The 23,701-nt window shown below is 37.0% G+C and overlaps 1 protein-coding gene across 6 annotated transcripts in view; it reads right to left on the bottom strand.

Moving 5' to 3' along the window:
• DPYD (dihydropyrimidine dehydrogenase) overlaps positions 1-23,701 on the bottom strand; it is a 316,870-nt gene that overhangs the window by 153,634 nt on the left and 139,535 nt on the right. For 5 of the 6 annotated variants that reach the window (XR_003076346.3, XM_025152950.3, XM_025152951.3 and 2 more), the window contains 4 exons: positions 22,111-22,280; positions 18,666-18,876; positions 10,863-11,047; positions 3,497-3,712 (listed from right to left, as the gene is read on the bottom strand). Coding sequence is in view for 5 of the 6 variants with exons in the window: in XM_025152950.3 (XP_025008718.1) it covers positions 3,497-3,712; positions 10,863-11,047; positions 18,666-18,876; positions 22,111-22,280 (782 nt within the window). In the remaining variant the exon portion in view is untranslated. Of the gene's footprint in view, positions 1-3,496; positions 3,713-9,138; positions 9,549-10,862; positions 11,048-18,665; positions 18,877-22,110; positions 22,281-23,701 lie in introns of those variants that run through there. The other variant, XM_040704973.2, reaches the window with a different exon arrangement.

Below are 23,701 nucleotides of genomic sequence, written 5' to 3'. Positions count from 1 at the left end.
CTACCATTTTTCTCGCCTAGTGATAGTCCATGTTAATAAGCAGCTATTCTGATTTCTGAAGGAAATCAAATCTACTTTATATTAATGCAGATATGCATATATAATTGTTTTCATAAATACTGTTTGGCAAATCATGAATCATGACCCCCTCCTCCTGTAAAACATATAGACATATACAGGTATAGTACCGTGTAATTAATATTTATATTACACCATAATATCATAACATCGTATAAAATATTTCTTATGCTATATATACCCCCACCATATACATTTAAGTATATATATACTGCAAAGCTATTCATTTAAAGACATATATATGTACACTGAAGACATTTTATGTTTCTCGTCAGCTTTTTTGTTTGTTTGTCTGTTTGAGTATTTCAACAATAGCATAACAGTACTCAGGAACAAACATTTGTTGAATCCCTCAGAGGTGAAATCCTTACCCTGCAAACAGGTTGTCATGAAAGCAATTACGCAGCAAAGTGTGGGGGTTTTTGAAAAGGGAGTGAGCACAGCATGAAACAGTGCTCTATGGCACTCCCTCTATGGCAACATGCTATGCTTTCAAGAAGAGGTCAAGACAGATAATGTTTGGGGAAACTTGGGAAGTAAATTATGGTCCAGCAGCTACAATTGCTCAGTTGCTATCCAACAGTTGGCCAATACAAGCATGTACAGCGTGTCTTGGGCTCCAGGTACCCCAGCCTAGTGTTTTACAATACTTTGATGTGCTAGGAAATGAGTGAGAAAAAAGTTCATGTGACATGATCCTTATGAAAATCACTCCTCTCCAACTTAAAATCTTTTTATCTCTTTCCTTGGATACCCTCCTTCTGTGTTTCATCCTGCCTTTCTCTCTGATTTTATTCCATCACACTGTACTTAATGCATGTGTTTTGGCGGTATATGCTTTTCACTAGTTAAATGTCATTCAGATTTACCTCGCATTAGCCACTTTTGCTAAAGTGCCAAAGTTCACCGGTACTCAATAGGGAAGTCATTGGTTTCCCTAGCAGTGACTGAACATGGCGGTGAATTCAGCAGTCAATCCTAGAAGAGGGAGTGTTTCTACTGCTGCTAAGCTCCCACTGTTGCACAAGCAGTTAAACCTAGCCAGGACACGTTAAACAAGGAGGCAATAGAGATAAACACAGAATCCTGATTGTACCACATACAACCAAGGCTGAAGTAGAAAAGCTTCAGCTGTCGAAATCTGTCAAGCAAGCTCCCTTTCTCCCAGAAATGCTTCTTCAGATCAGGAAACCTTTGCTTCTGGCTCTTCTACACAGTTAGCTTTTACTAGCTTGGAAGGACAGTTAAATCAAAAATCTCTGCTTCCACAGGTTTTGTAGCTCATGAGAGCATACCGTTCCCTCCTTAACACTGCATAGAATTTGCGTCTATGCAAGCAGAAGCTATATAGTTTTTGGTTGTTTGTTTTTTAAAAAAGCAAATTATGCCAGCTTACATTAATCAAAACTCTATTCCAATTATTTGTTTCAGCATTAAGTCAACAGAACAGTCTTTGTGTAGTATTCATTGTTCCGAGAATAACTGCTGTATCTCATTGTGCATTTCTTCTCATTTGAAATATTTATTTTTGTAGCATTATTTTTCATGATGCTGCTATAAACCAAGCAGTTTTATGTCTTCAGCACCTTCCAGCCAAGCATCTCAAATCATTACAACTACTGAGGCTTTATTGCTGTAGGAAGACTATTAGGAAGACTACTGGGAAGACTACAACGGTGGAAAAACTTGTTAGTACTTGAGTGGGACGGTGCTACTGCACACTGCAACATACAATTCAAGACATCATCTCACTTGAAAGATCTCCACTGGAACAATACTTCCAGAGCATGGCATCCTGGGGAACATATTTCAATCACCGATGTTGAAAAGATTCAGTGTCTACTGTTTACTGGACTACCACCATCGCTTCCTACAACGCACGACTTTCCTTCTGAACTACTACTCAAATCTGTAACCAGACAGCACCTGTTTAGCTCTCGAAATACCCAGCAATCAATGTGTTGTCTGGGAGAACTGCAAGCATATGAGCAATAACACTCGTTAATACATAAATCTCAGGACTTGTTATAAGTTACCTTCAGCTTAGGCACTGAATAATTACAGCTGACAGGATGTTATGCACATAAGTCAGTTATAAACATACTTGAATGACATTTATGTCCTGAAAAGTGTTTTAATAAGAAATCCTGTGAAGTAGACTCGAATCTCCATTGCAATCTAGAGGAGCACTGACTTCCTTGGAATGCTTCTAGTGTGAGAAGAAGCCACTCTGACATCTTTTATAGTACGCTTTAGTAACACAGTTCTTTGTCCTTATAATTTCCTCATGTTGGAAGGCTACCTGCTGAGGTAGCAGAGCAAAAAATCTACTTTTTCTCTCCTGGTCTCCATCCATCAGTCCTCTTTTACATCTCATCTCTGAACAAAGAATAAAAGTTTCTTCGTTCCAAATGCATCTCAAAAGCTCTCTTCACTCCACGATATCCTTTGTCACTAACTGACAACACATTACCACCATTCACACCGTTACTCAGACTTTACCTTTGATATTCTTCCTGCCAGTATCAGCCAAACTGTGTCTATGCCCCAGCCAAAATCTCATTTCTTTCTTTTGCAATACATTTCTCAAAATGGTCCTGTTGTTTCAATGTCTAAACTTCTTGCTCAGAATCTGACTGCCATTTTGAATACTGTAATAGAAAATCCACTGCAAACTCAAATTGTAGATCAAACACTCCTTTACCCACTTCAAGTTAACATAAAATAGTTCGAGAATTTGTTTTAGGTGCCACACTGAGCTGAAGTCTTCAAGATTTTTTTCCAGCTCCTTCTTCTTCCACTACATCTTACTGAAGCTTTGTCTCTGTGCTACAAACCTCCAGCAGAACTACTTGCCTCTCCATAGGCTGGTTTTACATTGCCTCTGTCTTCCTCATCCACTCAGCCCCAAGCTCACACCTTCATTATCAAATTGCAATTGGAACTTGGTTTCAATAGCTTATCTTGGCAGTCCTTGGCAAAGAAGCAGCCTTTCAGGAGTTGCTTGACAAACCTGTCATTCACTCCTTCTGAATTCTGATCCGTCACAGAAAACAATTTCTCTGCGATGTTTATGAAAGTACCATTACTGTTACTAGCTCACTAATATTAAAAACATTTTTGAGTAAAAGGGAAGAATGTGCATATTTTAATAGCAAAAACAAACAAACAAAAGAAAAAACAAGAAACAAAACAAAAAAGAACCCTAAAAACAAATCACAAACAGAAATTGTTTTACCTTTACAATGCAATGGTGGAACCTTCAAGATAATTTGACTTACATGATGCACTGTTTCCCTGCTTTTCCTTACTTACAGCGTAATTTGTGAGACTTCCAAAAGATTTACACTTTTTCAAATATACAGAAAAAAAAGTTAAAAAAGTTACGTGCTAAATATGACTTGAATTATATTCTTACCTTGTCCAGGGAGAACGTTTTAGTGACAGCAAAGCCCCATCCAGCTTCAAAAGCTCTTCGAATCATTGAAGAACTTGTAGCAGGAGTTGCACTGGCAATGCCAAAAGGATTTGGAAACTTCAGTCCAGCCATTAATACACTGATGTCTACTAAATCTATAGGAGTATAGAAGAGTGGTAGTTCTGGAGTAGTAGAAACTACAGCACCATATAAGGACTGTTAAAAAAAAAAAAAGTAAATTTTTACTGACTCATTTTTATATAATTTACTGTTAACCCTGATAAGAGTTTAAAATAATAATAATCGTCATCATTCATACATAATAACCAAATTTCAATTATTCTATTTTGTAGAATTGCAAATCAGCAAAATATACTAATCACTTGTATGTGGAACATCTTCTGTCCAAATAGTCCTTATGCTGAAATACTATGTCATATGAAAATAACAGAACTGTAATAATGAAACAGTTACTTCATATTCTCTACTGCCAGCCTGGTTCAATCCAAAGGTTTGTTGATTTTTTTTTTTCACCATTCTTAATAGCCAGTTCTGTTCCCTACATAGTCAGTAATATTGAGGATTAAAAAACAAACAAACAAACAAACAAACAGAAACCCCCAAACACGTATAGACAGGCCCTTTCTAGTGTTCTTCGCAGGTGGTGACCTATGAAAACTAGGTTTTAGAAAAAGGTTCTGCTCCAGAGGGTGGTGGGCATGGAACAGGTTCCCCAGGGCAGTGGTCACAGCCCTGAGCTGCTGGAGTTCAGGAAGTGTTTGGGCAGCGTACTCAGACATAGGGTTTAAATTTGGTGTGGTTCTTTATGGAGTCAGGAGTTGGAACCAAGGATCCTTGTGGATCTTCCCAACTTGAGATATTGTATTCAGTGTACAGATTTGTGGAAAATGAGGGAAAGAATCCACAGGCAAGATCACTTTGCAGGCTTTCACCCTCACTCAGTAGACTTGGAGTTCATGCACTTTCCTCCAGCCCCTTTTTAAGATTTTATTTAATCTATGCCTTGGGATACATATCAATATATGCAAACCTACTACCAAATGTGAATAGTTCAAGAGCGATAAAAATTAGACTCTGATTTGAGATCAAAGAAGAACACACACTTTATGCCTGTGACACCACAGTCACTTTTGTTTTCAGTTTTAAAGGTGGCATTTTCTCTGGAGAGTCAAATTGGAATGCTTTCAATATAAATGCTGCATTTAATATTGCAAAAATTGTACAGAGAATCTTCCATGTACAGATGCTGAACAGCATCCTAATCAGGCTGCAGGAGGCAGAATTAAAATCTTTACTCACTTAGAAGTTGGAGTTGATATAACCACAACGAAATAAGGCAGACATTTTTAATACACAGAAAATCCCCACACAGCCTAAGTTTCTAGGAAATCTCACCACAAGATCAGTGAAGACAAAAAGTAACAAACACTGTAACAGCATTTCTTAGTGTTTTCTGTAGCAGTGAAAAACCTCAACTACTTAAGAATTGCTACCTCTGTGTTTTTTCTTGTTACTTATTTACCCCTTTTTATCCATGAAAAGTAATAAGCATGAAGAGGATGAGGTTTCTTCCTTTGTTTTGCTTGATTTTTGTTTTAGCATCTTTTGTTTACCAGACTGTTGCCAACCCTGAGAGTTAATTTGCTGGTTTTGCCTCAAAAATGCCTGGATTCTTATCTCAGATTCTGACCTTGGATTTCCTTGGACAGAGAGTACATATCCGTGGGTCAAATCTTTCAATGACATTAAAAGCCACTATGGAAAGTAGTGAAATTACTCTAGTCTAAATGATGTGAACCTGCATGTGTCCCCACTGGTGGCCGTTTTACAAAAAGCTAATCTTTGCATTAACCCTAGCACTTGGGACTGACCCACTCCCCTCAGTACCATGACCACTACTCCCAGGCAGCAGTAGTCACTTTATGATCCTCCTGGATCACAAGACAGATATTGGAGCATTTTTAAAATGGTAGCACCTTTTTTCTCATATGTATTTGTAAGCTGCAATGCCTGCTGAAACCAACATCCAAATACTGAACTCTGAATTTGAATCTGGCAGAATGACAGCTAAGAGACTTATGGAAAAGCTTTTGGCCAGCTCCTCAGTATATGCACATTTGAGCAATAAACCCAATTTTCATCTTAAAGCAGTCATTTGTTAATTTATTATTATTGTTATTATTGTTATTTGTATCCAGAATTGTTCAAATGTTCTGTATGGGTATATTTCAGTAGGTGATTCATGAATTACTCCTTCATTGAATAACTGTAAATATTGATTGCTACAGAGAGATACACAGATAGATAGGTGAAGTGCTGCAGCTTAAGTTACATTGTACCGTTTCTTTTCCCAAGCAGGACAATATAATCTCTAAAGCTGCTCTCAGCTAAAAGGAGTGCTACATGAAAGCAAATCTTAACTAGTGACCTAAAATGAGCATCCTGTGATAAAACAAAATAAATACAATGCAACAAATACATAAATAAATAAAAACTGAAAGAAGGAAAGACTTGAGTGAGATGACTGAGAATAGCCATGCAAAAATAGGCCTTCCCTCCTGCATGTAAATTGGTCACAAGCCACTTGCCCAAACACTTCAAACAGGCCTATTCTTCCTGCTGAACTATCCTCATGAGGAGCAAAATCACCACCAATTCCATCAAGGATCACTGAAGGACCTCAAAATGTGCCTAAGCATTTGTTTGTGTTGGGGTGGCCTGGGTCTGCCCAGGTGGCAGAACAGGAGAAGAAAAAAAATCTATGGATGAAACCAGGTCCTCAAAAACAAACACAGGCAAGATGCAGCTGGAGGTTTAGTAGCCAGTAGCTTTATATCTCTGCAGATTTATCTTCCTCCGTCCTATCACTTCACTTTTGGCTCTATTTATTTTTGCTGTTTTTTCCTCTCAGCACACTGCTTATAAAAGAAATAAATTTACTAAGCTCTGATGTGTTGTTTTCTACAAAGCAAAACTTTTGGCAAACTATAATGTTTTATAGGTTCCTGAAAGCAAAATAATCTTTATAATGAAGGATTTCCCTGACAACACAAAACAAATAGGAAAAGAAAGCCTGCAGGCAAGAGTTTATTTATAATAACTCTTCCCTTGATTTTTAAAAGTAGAGGACAAAGAGTGCGGCTCACTCTTGGTCTAATTTGATGCCAACCAGCAAAGCTAACAATATTGCAGGTAGTTATTTTATTGTTTCAGTTGTGGCAATTTTTTGGACACTGAAAGAGCATGGTGAAAAATTCCCAGCACACAGTGTGCAGTGTCCCTGCCCTGCTCTAACCAGCATATGCCCGCAGGCAAAAGCAGTACAGCCTGTAGTGCAGGGTTGAGACAGGGACTGAGCGTTAAACCTGATAGAATTTGTGACATTCATTTTCTTTAGATGGAGAAAATTCTTAACCACAGTGATATGGTCTAACTCCATTTTCGTGCCTTTAACAAAGACAGACTATGAAAGTGAGTAGTTGTATTACTGTTATTTTTCAGAGAGTCTTCTCTACAAATCCTACTGTTTAGGAGTTTTCCTGAATACTTCCATCTCAATCCTGCTTTCTCTTTCTTTTTAAAGTCTGATCTTAAAACACACCTTTTCTCCCTTACCTGTATGTCTTCTACCCTTTTTCCAATTGTCTGTTATGTAACTTTGTTTTATACACGTTAGCTTTACTAAATATGTTTATGTTATTTCACGCAGAATCACAGAATGATTGGAAGGATGCCTGGAGACAATCTAGTCCAACATCCTTGCTCAAAGCAGGGTCACCTTGAGCAGGTTGCTCAGGGCTTTGTTCAGTCAGGGATTTTCTGATGCTTCTCCCAGGCTTTCTCTTTCTGGAACACATATATTTCTTCGTTAATAGTATGCAGTTAAAATACCAAGTTCCCTGCACATGCACTGTGTGCAACTTTTTGAAAATGTTTTCTTACTTGTCTCCATGCTAGTGTTTTACATGGTGTTTTAAAGGACAAGGGACATTCATCTCTTTTCCTTCAGTTCTCATGAATAGAAGCAGACAGTATAATTAACAGCTTCAAAGACAAGTTTCCTGGGAAACACCCATCTCTGGTATCGATTATGAAATAAGGTACTTTCTTGCACGCCTGAGAAATATATGTGAAGGGTCAACCTTCAGAAAAGAATGAACAACTATACTCTTCAGATTTATATTTTTGACAGCATAGATGAAGAAATATAATAATAAATACACAATACTGGTTCAGAGTTGCACGAAGATGTGTTCAAAATCCATACTTCAACTCAGTGAAGTACAATTCATAACAGATGGGATCTGGTCCTCTAATCTTTAAGTGCATTGCATACATGCCAGTCTAAAAATACAAAAGATACTGATCACACTGGGCCAGTAAAAATATCAAAGGAGAAAGAGAGGGGAAAAAAATCACTTTGTTAGAAGGATTTTAGTGAGAATAAGATCTCATACTGACAGCCAAATATAGGAAAATGCTTCTCAGGTAAGTGTATGAATGGGAGAGGAGTATAGAGTCAAGGCTGGTGTCAAAAAAGAAAACAGTGCAAGAACTGTGATGGGAGAGCTGTCTTGCTTTCAAAGTAGGCATAGAAAATTAGTAGTCCTGCAATAATTGTAAATTATCCTGACTATAGCTACTATGTAATAGTTAATAATAAATCCCACTCGCTGACCAAGAAGAAATGGAAGAAATGGATGCTAATTGAGGCATAGAACAGAATAGCAGCCTATATTGCTCTGCCCACTATTACAAAGTTACCTTGGGAAAAAAGCGAGGGCCATTGTAATCCCCAAATTAAATTTCCAAATTAAATAAATCACCAAGACTAATTTAAATACATTTTTACATCATTCATGGAGTAACAAAAAAGTTTGAATCCTGAAAAAATGGGAGTAGTATATAGTCACATTAATTGAGATGGCTGTGCTTGGACCTCTACTGACCTGTAGAGAATTGTTTAAAGGAGACTGCATCTTCAAACAGGTTCTATTTCATCTGCCCCTGGTTAGACTTTGACTGGCCATGTTTGAAGAAACTAAGCCAACACAGAGCTGCAGACAACAATTTCTGGAATTAACCCATGCTTACCACAGTGGGCAGAAAATGTTAAGAGGCAGGAGACACTTAGGCAAATAATGATGGAAAGTTTCCAGAGAAAGAGCAGCCCAGAAGCTTCTGTAAATAATTCCTGGTTTTGAACATAAGGCATTTCTACTGAAGAGTTCTTGAGTCTAGATCTCATGCTTCACTTGATCATGTGCCAGAGCTTGAAATGATTGGAGTTTCAGGGCACATAGCAAGCCCATCTGTTCGTTTAGCCTTTTGTCTGGAGTAGGTTGGGATAGCAGGAGCACACTGCTCAAACAGGAATTTCTGCAAGGAGTTGAGGTGGTGGGGGTTTGTCTTGAGTTGGTAGATACATTTTATGGAATATTTCTATTTTACTAAATGCTGACTGCATTATTTATAGATATAATTACCAAGAGAGCTGATGATTTTGGAAATGGTTACCTTTTTCTGTAACTAAAATGTTTTTTTAGTTTAAAATCTATCATACTTAATTCAGACACAAAGATTGCTTATCTTAAGAATCCCAAAGTAAAGAGAAAATAAGGTACTTTTAAAAGGTTTTTCTTCATTTCACATGGAAAGATTTCAGAATATGGGGCAATGGAATGAACATGCAATACACACAAAGGTATGTGGCCCACATACGTTATCTACTTCTATAAACATGAGGGTAACATTATCCTCTCATAAACAACTTCTGTAAAATACAAAACCTCCTCGAGATCTACCAGGTCCAAGAAATGGTAAAGTAAATTGCCAAATTACAGTGCACTCCACCACAGCAACCAGATTTTACAAGGGCTACACATCCAAATAAATGCCCCTGGGCTACCCATTCATCTAACAGCTGGAAAGGTGACACTTGACATTTGGAAGCTTTCCTGTGAAGATTGCTGTAAGGATTTCCCATTAGCTTCCTGGTGAGCTTGTAAGGTCGAATAAGCTGCCTTGAAACCTGCAAAGGGTAATGGAAATTCTCTAATATCACAAGCCTGTTTGCTTTAAAATTCTAATTCTCAAGCCAGACTATTCAGATTTCTTGCAAAGCATTCAATACATTCCAGGGAAAAAAAAAAAAAAAAAAAAAAAAAAGCAAGTGTCATGGTTTTATGAGGAAAGCTTTGAGGAGGAAGCAACATGAAAAAGGAGGGGTTTCAAGTGATTGTTGCATTTGTAGGGGTTAAAGAGGAAGGAGACAAAAAGGAGATCTCTCAGTATCACAGTTACCCAAATTCACTGTGTACTGAGAAATTAAGCAAGTAGGTCGGGGTTTAAAGATGTTTCACGCTCAGCATTTTCAAAGGGTTGAAAAAGCCAGGACACAAACAGTGCTTTAGATCAAGTGAAAAAAAAAAAAATGCACAGATACTAACAACAAGTTTTCAGTTGAAGTATTTTTAGGAAGTGAAATCAGACCCCAACAGCATGAAATTGCACAAACATGCAATCAGAGAGGCTTTGAGCAGATGGATGGGGGAGAAAGACATCGAGCTGTTACAGTTCCAACTTCAGTTGTTCAAATCTCTTTTGGTGGAAGAATGAATCACGTATCATATTTCTAAAAAGTTTCTTGCACAATGAACACAGTCTTTGTCAGTTGGCTGTCTGCACACAGGCTATATTTTGTCTCTGACAGTTCCTCTACACTTAGTACTCTCTCCTCAACTAGAAAAGGCAGGGCTAGCATAAACGCTTAGCAACTTGGAAAGAGCACCAAATGGAACATGCAGTTACTAGGTTTTTCAAGTCTGTATCCCTTATATTTCCATTACTCAGGTAAATTCTCCTTTGGATTATTTTCCTCTTTGCATTCAGTGACTATTTTGTCTTGTGTTTCCATTTGATCAGCCTCAATAAAGCCAACTCTGGTTCTCATGTAGATCACGTGAGTTCTCTGTAAACTGTTAATACACTTGTACTCCAAAAACACTAAATATGTCTTTCCCCATGTATCAATGGTGTCAGTATTATTTTTTGCTTCATGCAATATTGAGATATTTTACTTTTTTAATAACAATGGACTCACTTCCTTTTCCCCAGTTACCAACCAGGACTTCTACTTGCACTGTGTATTTTCCTTGACTGGAATTCACAGCTGGATGTCAGAAATAGTTTCTTAGATTTCAATGTTAAGATAATATAAGAGAGTTGGATTCAACTCCTCAAAATCAAGTATGTGATCTAAGTTGAACGCGTATGTAATGTACAAATCACCAAATAATCTAGATTCAGAACTTGCATATTTAATCTAAAATAAATAAATAGTTACCTGTATGTATCTGTGCATGTACCAAGAGGCTTGTTTTCCATCATTTACTGATTCCACTGTAGTGTTAGCATGACCACTGATATCACCACCTGCAAAAACCCAGGGTTCACTCGTTTGCATAGTTTCTGGATCTACTTCAGGAAGACCCCATCTGTTAAACTTGATAGGTGTCATGGCCTCTATGACTGCAATTAAAGTGAAGGACAAATATGTCAACAGAAGAAGGAAAAAAAAGTTGCCAAAATCTCTCAAATACATTCTGATGACAATTAGAAAAGCAGTTCCAAGGTCTATTTTTTTCACTTAATTAACTGTGAGCATATGACAGAAGTGAAAAATTATTTTCTATACAGAAACATTTATGTTGATGTAGTAGAGGTCCATAGTAATGCAACTCAGAAGAATATCATCTATTATATGGAACAGTTCTTAGCTAACATCAGTAAGTGGTTGGTTCCTCTGTGCCTGCCAAAACAGATGTGTGTACAAAATACAAGTAGACGAGTCACAAGAAGTGACTGACTACAAGAACTACTTGCTTTTAGTGTTCTTTTGCTCTCTCCCTGAAAAGAAACAACGTACGCCAGAAGCTACAACGAACAAAGTCATTCACACTAGTATTATTTACATCCCAGGAAAAAAAAAAAAATCCAGTGCTTCTAAAAACCCTATTAAGAACAATGCTAACAAAGGAAACAAATGGTTTTGTGTGTTTTTTTTTCCCTCCACCCATAACTTTGTACTGTACTTCCCATATCAACATGCTTTTCACCTGAAAACCTAACATATTAACTCCTGCGCAACTTAATATACCACATATGATTTTTGAGGTTTAAAGCCAAAGAAGAATGTTTATGATTTCTAGAAATTCATTCAGAATTTACTTCACACATCTGTTAATGCTCACACCAAAAGTGATACTCTGCTACTTTTCCACAGGTTATTATCAAACCTGATAGAAAACTTTTAGATGCAACATCTTCCCTACCAGGAAATGTTATGCTTTGACAACTCTGGTTTTGAAAAAGTGTACTGATTTAAAGCCCTTTTTTTTTTTTTTTTTTTTTTTTTTTCTGGAAGAGGTACATTACAATAAAATAGAAAACATTCTGTATTGATATTTAAGCTCAGAACATTCTCAAATTAAGGCTCATTTTGAAGCACATGTATATAAAGAGTGAAATTATAGAAACAATAAAAATGAAATGCTTACACAAAGATGATCTTTCCTATATTTTTCACTGCAATTTCTGAACATTTAGATCATTCATTAAGATACCTTAATCTTTTTTCAAGTCAGTAAAAAGTATAGTCATTCTGTGTATGAACTAATACTGTCCTTAAAAACAACGTAGATGTAACAACTAAAAAAATCAAAAAAACAAACAATTAGACTAATGGCTTTGACTACAAATAAATGATCTTAAAAATAATCTTTCTTTCTTAGCATGATTTTGATTATGCAACTTCTAACATTATTTTATTATCGCTGAGACACTTCAGAATAGCTTCATGAACAGAATCACATTTTCAATAAATATTTTCAGCAAATGTTAATGCCACATATCAAAGTGAGTTATTTTTTATGTTGCTTTAAGTCTACAGGAACTGAAGATTTTGCAATAAAATGCAGCTTAAAATTGCGCTGTCCCTCAGGGACATACCGCTAGCAGATGCAGATTGCCAAGGTCAATTAAACTGATGTACTTGTGCTGTCATATATGTAAAAGAGAAACCTGCTAGCTTAAAACATGAATATTTCTCCTACACCAACACAAGGGCAAATTCACACTACTACCCCAGTGTACACCCAGGTGTACAGCAACCTTCAGAGCCGTCTTTCTCACACAATGTCATGATAGAATTTTCTTCCCAGGGTCTGCATCTACCTTTGTCTCCAAATCAAATATCACAAGTATATTTCAAAGAGGACAGTTATGTATAGTAAGGGGCAAAATAATAAAATCAGAAAGCAAGATACAAACAATCTAAGCTGAAGGCAGAAGCATTTAATCTATATTCAAGACATAGTGCTTGCACAATCTCTCCTACCCTCCATAGAGTTTTGGCTTAACTTGGCAAGAATAATATTTGCCTAGTAGCAGAATCAAAAGTTATGAAATTATTTCCTTTAAAAATAATTAAATTATTGAAAGGTCACACCAAACAGAACCTTCAAAGGGACAGACTTTTCAGTCTGGAAATGACAGTTTGTTGGGTTGGGCTTTTTTTTTGTTTGCCTGTTTTTTTAAGGAAAGTGCCTGTAGTTGCTGATAGTAGTTTTATTATACTTCAGTAATATTCATAAATCAATATGTTAACTTTCTCTTTATGTCTCAGACTGTACGTCAAGACAACTTTCAATCATCTTTGCCATACGTAGGATAACTTACTGGGTGCAGTGGTGCCATCTCAGCATGTGGTCTAGACAGTTCTCACAAGTCAAATACATACAGACTTGTAAAGACATGTTCAGAATTAAAAAAAAAAAAAAAAAAATCACAGTGGAAAACTTGCTGCTGCAGGGTTTGGTACTGGGGTTAGGATAAATGACATTTTTTTTCCTCTGAGACAATACCGAACCATAGTATGTGTATTAGAGGGCAACATGGTACTGTGGATATAGTTTTTCCACAGGAAATTATGTACAACTAGAAGTTATGACTACTACTTTCTTTTCATCTTGGGGGAAAAATAGGTATTACTTCGGCTATCCCAGATCTGCTGCTTTTCTCAAATTCATCTTTGGATTGTTTTGTGCTAAAATAACTGTATGGCCATAATTACATCAAAAGCTTTTTGAGTGCCAAAAAGCCCAACATACATCTGCTTGAAACATCTCCCCCCTGGGGACTGAGGATTTGTCTGCCTGATTCAGTGTTTTTAAAACTGAGAAAGCACATTTCCCTTGTGGTACGGTTGACATGGTATCCAGCAGCTATTTCCTTCTGTTTTTCTTATAATCTCCAAGATTTAGGTTAAGTAAAAATAAGGACACGATTCAAAGGCATCTTATGTGACTTGATAGTGTCCTTACAATTTGGATCTAATATTCAAAGCAATTGGAGGGACTACTTTCTACACTGCCTGCAAGACCAAGCCATTGGGCTTCCCAAGTGGAATCTTTTTCTTTTCCTCTGCAAGGCGTGAAAAAAAATCCAGGAGCCAACCCTGATCTTGTAAGGAGAGGAATCTGGCTATCAGTTTTCTGAACTGGTGTTTGCCATTGAACAGCAAGCAAACAATTTGCTTTCTGTTTTTGTTGGTGCTCTGCTTGGGACAGAGTAATGAGATGAGTGTCTTTCCAGTGCCTGCAGTCTCACACCCTTTAAAGTTCCAAAGCCTTTTTTTTTTTTTTTTTTTTTTTTTTCCAAAATTCAGAGTGTGATCTTGTGCCTGTGTTACCTTCTCCTTTATATCCTGATGAGATATTATACATAAGTTGCTCTAAATGTAACAAATCCCATTTATTTCCATGGCAAACACAACAGATACAAAAAGCACAATAATACTATTTGATAGAGAAAATTCTCAGCTACAAAACACCATTTTTCAACATAGTCAGCATCATTAGCTGTGCATTTTTGCCAGCCATGAAGAAGAGCCTGCATGCTGCGCTCATAAAAATCTGCACCAGTGGAGGTGACCCACTGTCACCACAGCTGACATTCACCACCCACAACCTCAGTGTGGTCACATCCACTTTTCTGTATCCATAAATGCACCAATGAATGTCAGTGGGTGCCTTTTTTTTTTTTTTCATGGAGGAATTCAATGACACACCTTTACTCCATATGCACTTCCATGTCAGATGCCAATTTGTCAGAGTGCCCCTCTGCTGGCATCTGTCACACAGTAACAAAATATGATGAAATATTGTTGGAAGGTTCAGCCTCTGCTGCCAACATCTGCCTGTGATGCCATGGGTCAACATAGCAACACAGGAGGCATTACTTTCAGAGCAGCCTTCATCTGTAATTTGAAAGAAACTTTCTGGATGAAAAATAACATACAGTTGAATTATCCTAATGCTATCAAATGATGATAACATAAATACCAAACAAAAGGACAGTTCTGAATATATATTCTCCATGTGCTATATTCACAGAGCAAACAAACACAAACGGAAAAGCAGCAGCAAATTATTGTGCTTGCAAAAACAATATTAAAACATAAGTGAATACAGAAAAAATATTTTAATTAACAAAACAAATCAAATGGAAAAGATTCCTCAAATAAAGCTTTAAAAGTGAATCTGTGTGTGTTTGACTGCCATGACTAATTATGTATCCATGTAATGTGTGTTCAATTTGGGCTTATTTAAATAGCAGAAATGCTCATTAGCTGCAGTATATCTGTGAAGCTTCAATAAACAGTTTAATGGTTTTCATGTTTAACCAATTTCATAAGTTCCTGTAATTTTAGCTTTAGTAGCTCATTAATGTTATTTTTGATATCCATCTTACAGACTTCCTTTACAGTGAATAGAAGCACTACTTCAGAAAAATACAAATATACTGTATCTTTCTTAATCTCAAATGTAAAACTATAACGATCACACACACCAACAGTCTCATTAACTGCTGATGCTGCCCAGTCTGGAGGCCCAGAAGACAAAGGAAGGCACAATCATGTTTCCCATCATCTCCGCCCCACTAATGTACTGAAACAGGAATAAAAGTGCTTTAACTGGTTAAAGAGTGGCCCGGGTATACTGGAAGAGTATACTGAAAGTTTCATACTGAAAGTTTGCTGCCAACTATTATCCACCTGTCACTAGCTTGCTGAACAGAATGTTGAACTGAATGTATATTGCCAGTCTCTATACAGTACACTTGTCCTGCACTCGATTTTGGAGTGCATTCTGACCAAGTGTACTATTTTCAACAATTTTGTCATGGTTCTCCACATAAGGTCCAGGTTCTTCACATAAATATACAAAATGTTGTTCCCCTTGGCTTATCAGAAAGAAAAAAAAAAAAAAAAGAAGAAGAAGAAGAAGAAAGGCATAAAGGTATTCAAAGTTTAGACCTTAAAACCAACTGGACCTGTTTTGAATAGGATGTTGAGGCTGCATGCAGTATGAGGACATAATTAGCATTACATGTTTATATGTTGATTAGCAGCAATTTAGAATGGTGCCAGAGATATTTCAGTAATACATTGCAGGCCTCCAAAATAATAAAGCAAGCAAAAAAGCCAGAACATCAGGAAGAGTACAAAATTTTCCTTCATCTGTTGGTTTATGTTAATCAGTTACGATGGTTAAGAGTTTGGTAATCTATGCAATAATTAAAAAAAAAAGTAGCATGTGCTTGCAAAATCTTTTTACAACAACAAAGTAAAAACTTATTTTTACTCTATCTGTAGTAGATTGATTTCACCTTTTTTTTTTTTTCCTTCTTTTTTTTTTAACTGGTTTCAGTAAAGTACCAATGATCTTATAACAGCCTAGAGGGCAACACTCCTGCTTTGTCTATTAGCAACTTCATGAGCACAAAAATGATTTACAACTGATTTCTTTTTAATGAATGATGCATTTATATGATTTCCAATGGGAGGATGAATATTTACTGAACTGTTGTTTAAAACCACAATTAGCATATTATTTTTTAAAAAAAGAAAAAAATACTAAACAGCTACTGTGAGTGCATGGAATCTCTGGTGGAAATGTAATAGTTATTATGCTAGAGAATATGAAACAGCTTAATGAGGGTAATAGACTAGAAACAGCTTTCTAACTTATGGACTATTTCTGCTCAGTCCAGCAGCACCCACATATTTGTACTGTGTTAAGCAAAACAGGTATATCAAGGATGTCCTATACTTCACTGAACTGAGACTAAGTCTCATTTCATTCCCTTTGTTTCTCATAGCATTTTCTTTATTCTTACATCAGTAACATCAGCATTAAACATTATTAATAAGAAATAGACAAATCCTGCTAGTTTAACCCATACCAATCCTATATCACCTATACCAGCATTCATTATTTCTAGGGATGCCTAATAAATTAGATCACTGACAGAACTCTGCACGTGCAACAAATAACATGCTTATTCAACATGCATACAAGTCACCTAGACATGGAAAAATTCAGACAGTAAAGGCCCTCTGGAAATCACCTAGTCCAAACCTTTCTTCGAAGTTAGATCAAATTCAAAGCCAGAACGGGTTGCTCAGGGCCTAGTCCAGTTTCAAGTATTTCTGGTGTTTTCTTCTCAAACTCTTGTTGGAGAAATCTGAATATTTCTAACTCTTGAATACAAAAATATGATGCCTTTTAGAAAGACATTAAGAATATAAGATATCTGGGGTGATTTATGTGATTTGTTGTTCCTTTTTACTGTATACGTCTGAAGGTTTAGTTATAATTCAGCTCGATGGGGAAAAGTAAATTCAGCTTTCATTAGGCTAGCCTAGGCAAAAAATAAAGGTTTAAAAGCAACTGAAATTATGTGCTCAGAATAAGTACTTTATCTCCTCCAAACTTAGTCTTTTCTCTTTCACAGTGTACATAACAATTGCTGATATTTCTTGCCTCTTTCTTTACAACTAGATTGCTATTTTAATAGCAGTTTCACCAAAAATACATTGTGAAATTGAAGAGTGTTGCTCACACCCAAGGGCAATGATTCTCTTCTTTCATGATCAGATTTCTGTGTGATTTTTTCCCCCTCACATTTTGTGTTCGTATTTAAAAACCTCACAACACGTCATTTATGGGGAGAATGCATAGCAGAAAATACAAGACTAGCACATTATCATGGCTAAGCAACACAATAATGTCCACCCTTTTAGATGAAGCAGTTTGCAGTGTGGAAGAAAACAATCACTCCTTTATCACAAGTTGTATGAATCACAACGGAACAAACTGAATGCATAGACTAATAATACTTGATTTATCACGAGGTTCTAGAAATCCTTCCAAAAGACTTGAAACAAGATTTTTTAAATTATAAACAACAAAACATTCCAGAATCGTTCATATGTTTTTACTTTCAAGTCACCTCTGATACATGTATCTGAACCTAGTATCTTTAACCTAGTGTCAGAGAATACAGTCTGAGCTTTGCTCAGTTCTCATGTTCTTAGTTGAACTCATTTTCTTTTGCTCTCTTTTACATCTGAATAATACACTGAGACGCTGAACTGCCATCTACGTACTAATTTCTTTGTACTTATTATTGAACTAAATAAATGTGTTTTTTTTTTGGTTTTTTTTTTTTGAGACCAAAGTTCGTGAAGTACAAATAAACAATGAAACATGCTGAGAAAAGCACAGAAGAATTTAACAAATCCTGCATGTATGAGAGAAGCCACAGTCCTCTTGGGTATGTATAAGAAGTGAGTTATACCCAGAGTGGCTAAACCAGAATAATGAATCAGTCTTAATTCTTGATAAATTCAATAGGTAAAAAAGGTTTCAGAGATCAGACCAGTTCAGTCTAAAGTTGTAGTATAATGAGCTTTTCTAAGGTTAACTAGTGAGCTCAGGAGAAATCCCCAGGAGTATTCTTTGTTATCCCTTTTGCATCGAGAGAAAAGCAAGATATATACTGAGCAATTGTACCTCTAATCTGGGTTCCTGCTCTAGACAGTAACATATAGAAAACTGCTTGTTAATCATACTCTTAGTTTTGTCCTAAGAAGTATAATTAAAGGGCAAACAAAATTGTGTGGAAAGGACTGAGTTGCAAGCTTTATAATTTCCAGAAGTCTCATTTCACAAAACCGCCAAAGGACACAAAATGGCTGCAGCTAGAACAACTGGTATCTATGAAATGCATTACTCAGGGTTACCTTTAGAGTCACTCAAAACTGAACCAAAGGCGCTGATCACCACGTCAGCTTTCAGACGAACAACCTGATCCTCATCTTCTTTCCAGTTTCCATCACTGCCCTGCTCAGTTCGAACAAACTCCATTGCAACAATATGTCCACTTCTAAGTACAACTTTCCGAGGGGAGAGGAAAGGCAGAAATTCACACCTCTCTTCTTTTGCAAGTTCCATCTGTAGAGTAGAAGTAATGAACTAAATAAACAAACATGATAAGTTTTATGAAAAGTTCACTAAAGATGTTACCACACATTCTTCTTTAACAGAAGGCACTGAGTATGTTATACTGATAGGCATCTTAATACTGATTTCTGAGTCGGCAGTGCTATTCAATCAATCAGTTTCTAGACAGTGGCACTTGTTAGATTTGCAATGCAAATGTTTTTCTGACACATTTACATCCTTTTTAGGAAAGACCGGCTGGTGAGGTGAGTTGGTGGAGTTGCTCTTTATGTGACAGAGGAACTAGAGTATATCAAGCTCCACCTGGGGGTGAAAGACAATCGTGTGGAGAGGTTGTGGGTGAGAAGTAAGGAGCAGGCTAATACCAGTGATGCTTTTGTGGGTGTGTACTTCAGGCCACCTGATCAGAAGGAGGAAGTTGATGAGGCCTTCTACAAACAGCTGGAAGTTTCCTTGTGATCCCAGGCACTGGTACTTATGGGGGATTTCAATCATCCTGATATTTTGTTGGATTAGAAACACGGCCACGCACGCACAGTCCAGGAGATTCCTGCAATGTGTTGAAGATTACTTTCTAACACAGGTGGTGGAGGAGCTGATGAGGAGAGGTGTGCTGCTTGACCTCATTCTTACTAACAAGGGAGGGCTCATCGAGGGTGTAGAAGTTGGAGGCAGTTTAGGATACAGCAATCATGAGATGGTGGAGTTCAGGATCTTATGTTGAAGAAAAGCAACAAGTAAGATTGCTGGACTTCAGGAGAGCCAACTTTAACCTTTTCAAGGACCTACTTAGAGGTATCCCATGGGCTAGAGCATTGGAAGGAGAGGGCGCGCACTGAGTTGTTCAACACTCAAACACTGCTTCTTATAAACTTAAGATCAGTACATCCCTAAGAGTAAGAAATTAGGGAAAGGTGACAGGAGACCTGCATGGATGAGCAAGGAGCTCAGTGATTAATTCAAAGGGAAGAAGGTCCACGAACAGTGGGAAAAGAGCCTGTCTACTTGGGAAGAATATAGGCATATAGCCAGAGCCTGCAGGGATGCAATGAGGAAGGTTAAGGCCCACTTGGTATTTAATCTGGCAAAGGAGGTAAAGGATAACAAAAAGGAGGAATAACCAGAATAACCACATGCATCAGTACAGGTTAGGGGCTGACCTGCTGGAGATGAGCTCTGCAGAGGACCTAGGGGTCCTGGTGGATAACAGATTGGCCATGAGCCAGCAACATGCTCGTGGCCAAGAAGAACAGTGGTATCCTTGGGTGCATTAAAAAGAGCATGGCCAGTAGGGTGAGGGAGTTGATCCTCCTCCCCCTCTACTCTGCCCCGGTGAGTCCACATCTGGAGTACTGCATATGACTCTGGCTCCCCAGTTCAAAAAAGACAGGGATCTCCTAGAAAGAATCCAGCAGAAGGTGACAAAGATGGTAAAGAGCCTGGAGCATCTCCCATAAGAGGAAAGGCTGAGAGACCTGCATCTGTTAAGCCTAGAGAAGAGAAGGCTGAGGTAATCTTATCAATGTTTATAAATATCTAAGGCATGGGAAGCAACTGGATGACGCCAAACTCTTTTCAGTGGTGTATAGTGATAGAACAAGCAGCAATGGCCTAAAACTGAAACATAGGAAATTCCACACAAATATGCAGAATACAGTGCAGGTGACAGAGCACTGGAACAGGATACCCAGAGAGGTTGTGAAGTCTCCTTCTTTAGAGATATTTAAGACCTGTCTGGATGCTTAGCTGTGTGCTGTACTGTAGAGTAACCGCTTTAGCATGGTTGTTGGACTTGATGATCTCTAGAAGTCCATTCCAACCCCCGCAATTCTATGATTTTCTGATTATCTTATTCTTCCTTGTCACTTTGAATAACTTCTTTGTGGGCAGAAGAGCTACCTTTTGCAACTGTCTGTGCTTTAAGAGGCATAATATTAATTAAGCATATGATCCAATTTATGTTTTCTATGATTGTGTTTATTATCAAATGCCAAATACCATGTGCAAATAACAGTGTGACAGCCAAGACTTAATATTCTCTGATGCGATAAAATTACCAAAGTCTAACAGCATGCATTAGTAGACTTCAATATTTGATTGTCTGTCTTTACTAGACAAATAATGTAAATCTAGTATCTTTCACATGTAGTATCTTACAAAATGTTTAACCTGACATCATTCTAGCACGGCCATTACTAGCCAAAGCTATTTTTAATTTATGTTTTTCAAAACTGCTGCATGATGTGATAACATGAGCATTGATAACTTTTAGGAGCTGACCTAAGCTGCTAACAAAGATTTGGGTTCAGAGTGACAGCTGATTCTTAATGAGGAAGAATCTGAATAGCATGAATCTTTGCTACAATGACTTCAGTAATTTCACAGTGTCTTATTTTAAGTGCAACAGAAACAGAAATATGCTTCAGATCATCTGCTCTTTGTTTTTTCCACTTCCATTCACCTTGTATAGATCTCTAAGATGCCCACCTTCTTGAAAAGAGATGATTAAATTCCCATAAATCCCTTTATAAAGATGCAATTGATGTACTACTAGCTAAAATCTTTCAAAAATATAAAGGATGTACCAAAAAATCATAATGGAAGACCAAAATAAGAAAATATAACCAGAAAAAAAAATTTCTTGCAATACAGATAAATTGAGGAGGCATAGACAGTTTCAGAATTTGTAGATATCCTGATAAATGCCACAGTGAAAAGCCAAACTAAAAATCAGTTTGAACACTGAAATCTGTGATTAATGTCATCTCTCTATCGTTGTTGGCAGTGATTCAAACAAAAGTCATCATAAGTAATTTCCTTACAAGAATTTAGAGACTCCCAAAGCTACGTCAAGATCACTGAGACTCACTAGGCAGCAGCCATAAAGTATAATCCTTGGGCCTGAAGAGTTACCTATAATACTCAGATGCCTGATGGATCTCTGGGGTGCCTCCAAGATTTTCAGAACTTTACAGGAAATTTTACCCTTTTCATGCAAAGGCATCTCTTCGGCTTTACAGGGTACAATGACTTCTCCAAAGACTACATGAACTGAGCTTTAGAGCTTAAATAAGCTTTCATGCACTCCAAGAGCATTTTTAAAAACTAGAGTAGATGTCTTTTAAGTACCAACAACACAGTTTTAGGCTCTACAGAAATAACAACCATTATTCCTTCTTATAAAAGTTTTTGTTTGTTTGTTTGTTTTTGTTTTTTCAATTTTACCTCTTCCGGAACAGCCCTGATATTAGTGAAGCCCTTTCTGAAGACCACAAACACACGACGAGCTCCACAGCGTAAAGCAGATGTTGCACAGTCAAAAGCAGTGTCTCCTGCCCCAAGTACAATCACAGTTCCATGTATTGATGGCAATGGAGACTGACAGGCACACATCCCTGAAAGATGAAAGGAAAAACCCCATTTTCAAGTATGAGAAACCATTTCTGCATGACAGCTCAAAAGGTACTTGTACTCAAAGCAGTGTAAAATTGCATCTTACAGTTTCTAAGCATGGAGTGTCACTATCAAATTATTCTGCTTCACTGAAAGACAGTTTTATTCCCATTTTTAAGATATGCTCATATACATAATTTTATAGTCAGAACTCTAAGGAGCAGCACCTTTCTATCTGGAAAGGATATAAATGACACAGTTCTAGTTTTGTGAGTCCTTTTGGGTGGAAATTAGCATTGTAATATGCTTTTTATTCAAAAATTAAGATTCTCATATGTCAGACTCAATATTACGATGGCTAAAAAAAATGCAAAACCAACTCATAACAGATTATAATGAATAACATTTGTTTTCTTGTGTTTTTTCTTTGTTGTTGTTGTTTGTTTTAAACTTTCCAGTTGTTGATAGATTTGTATGATAGCTTCTCAAAGTTAGTCCCTTAGTCACAGTTTTCTGTAAGGCATTTATGCTGACATTGTTCTCAGAAACTCTTGTCTATGACAGCTGAACATCATGCAGAAAGATTATTATTATACTAATTCCTATATGTTATGCTGGGAAAAATGGTTGATCAACAGTGGTTTTCACAAAGTGTTTGCAGAAAGTTACATGCAGGAAATGTTGACATTGTGTATTTCTTACCCACAGCTTGTATTTTAGGATTCACTTCTATAAGAAACATTAAAGTAAAACAACTTTGTGTATTCTTTGCATTAGATTGCACTTTGCTGTCAGTTTAAATAGAACTATTTCTTAGGGAAACTACTGCAATTGAAAGACAATGCCATAAACAATATAATGTTACATTCTCAACCAGCCTGTGATAATTTCAGTCAGGATGCACTAACCATATAATCATTGCACTGTGCCTTGAATATCCTGCTACGGCAGTAGCATATTTCCAGCTTTCTCAGTTGTACAAGAACACACAAATTATTCAATAAAACAATAGTTTTAATTTAAACATAGAAATATATACATCCTGTCTCCACTTGTAAAATGCTTGATATATGGCAAATGCTATCATTTTCCCCCCATGTATATAGAATTGAATTTGCCATTCTTATTGTGCCAAAATGTGTCAAGCTTCGTATTCTAAAATTCTCTCTAAACCTTTTCTCTCAGGTTTATTTTTAATGACCTTAATCCTCCACAAAAGCTGCACATTGAACAAGAAAAAAAGAGCAAGTGCAACAGTGGAATGGCAGCTCAAAATGCCATAGCAGACCTAGCCTAGAGAGAATCAGTTGTGTTTGCTCACTTCGTTCTTGATTTCTCCAACAGCCCATGTCTCAGTTTTCTGAGTATTTTCAGAAGGCTGGAAGGGTGCAGTGAAACAAGAATTTGAAATATAAGCCAATGG

The sequence above is a fragment of the Gallus gallus genome, chromosome 8 (genome assembly GCF_016699485.2).
Source record: "Gallus gallus isolate bGalGal1 chromosome 8, bGalGal1.mat.broiler.GRCg7b, whole genome shotgun sequence".
Lineage (NCBI taxonomy): Eukaryota > Metazoa > Chordata > Aves > Galliformes > Phasianidae > Gallus > Gallus gallus.
The sequence above is the reverse complement of the archived record's forward strand: the minus strand, read 5'-3'. Positions and strand labels throughout refer to the sequence as shown.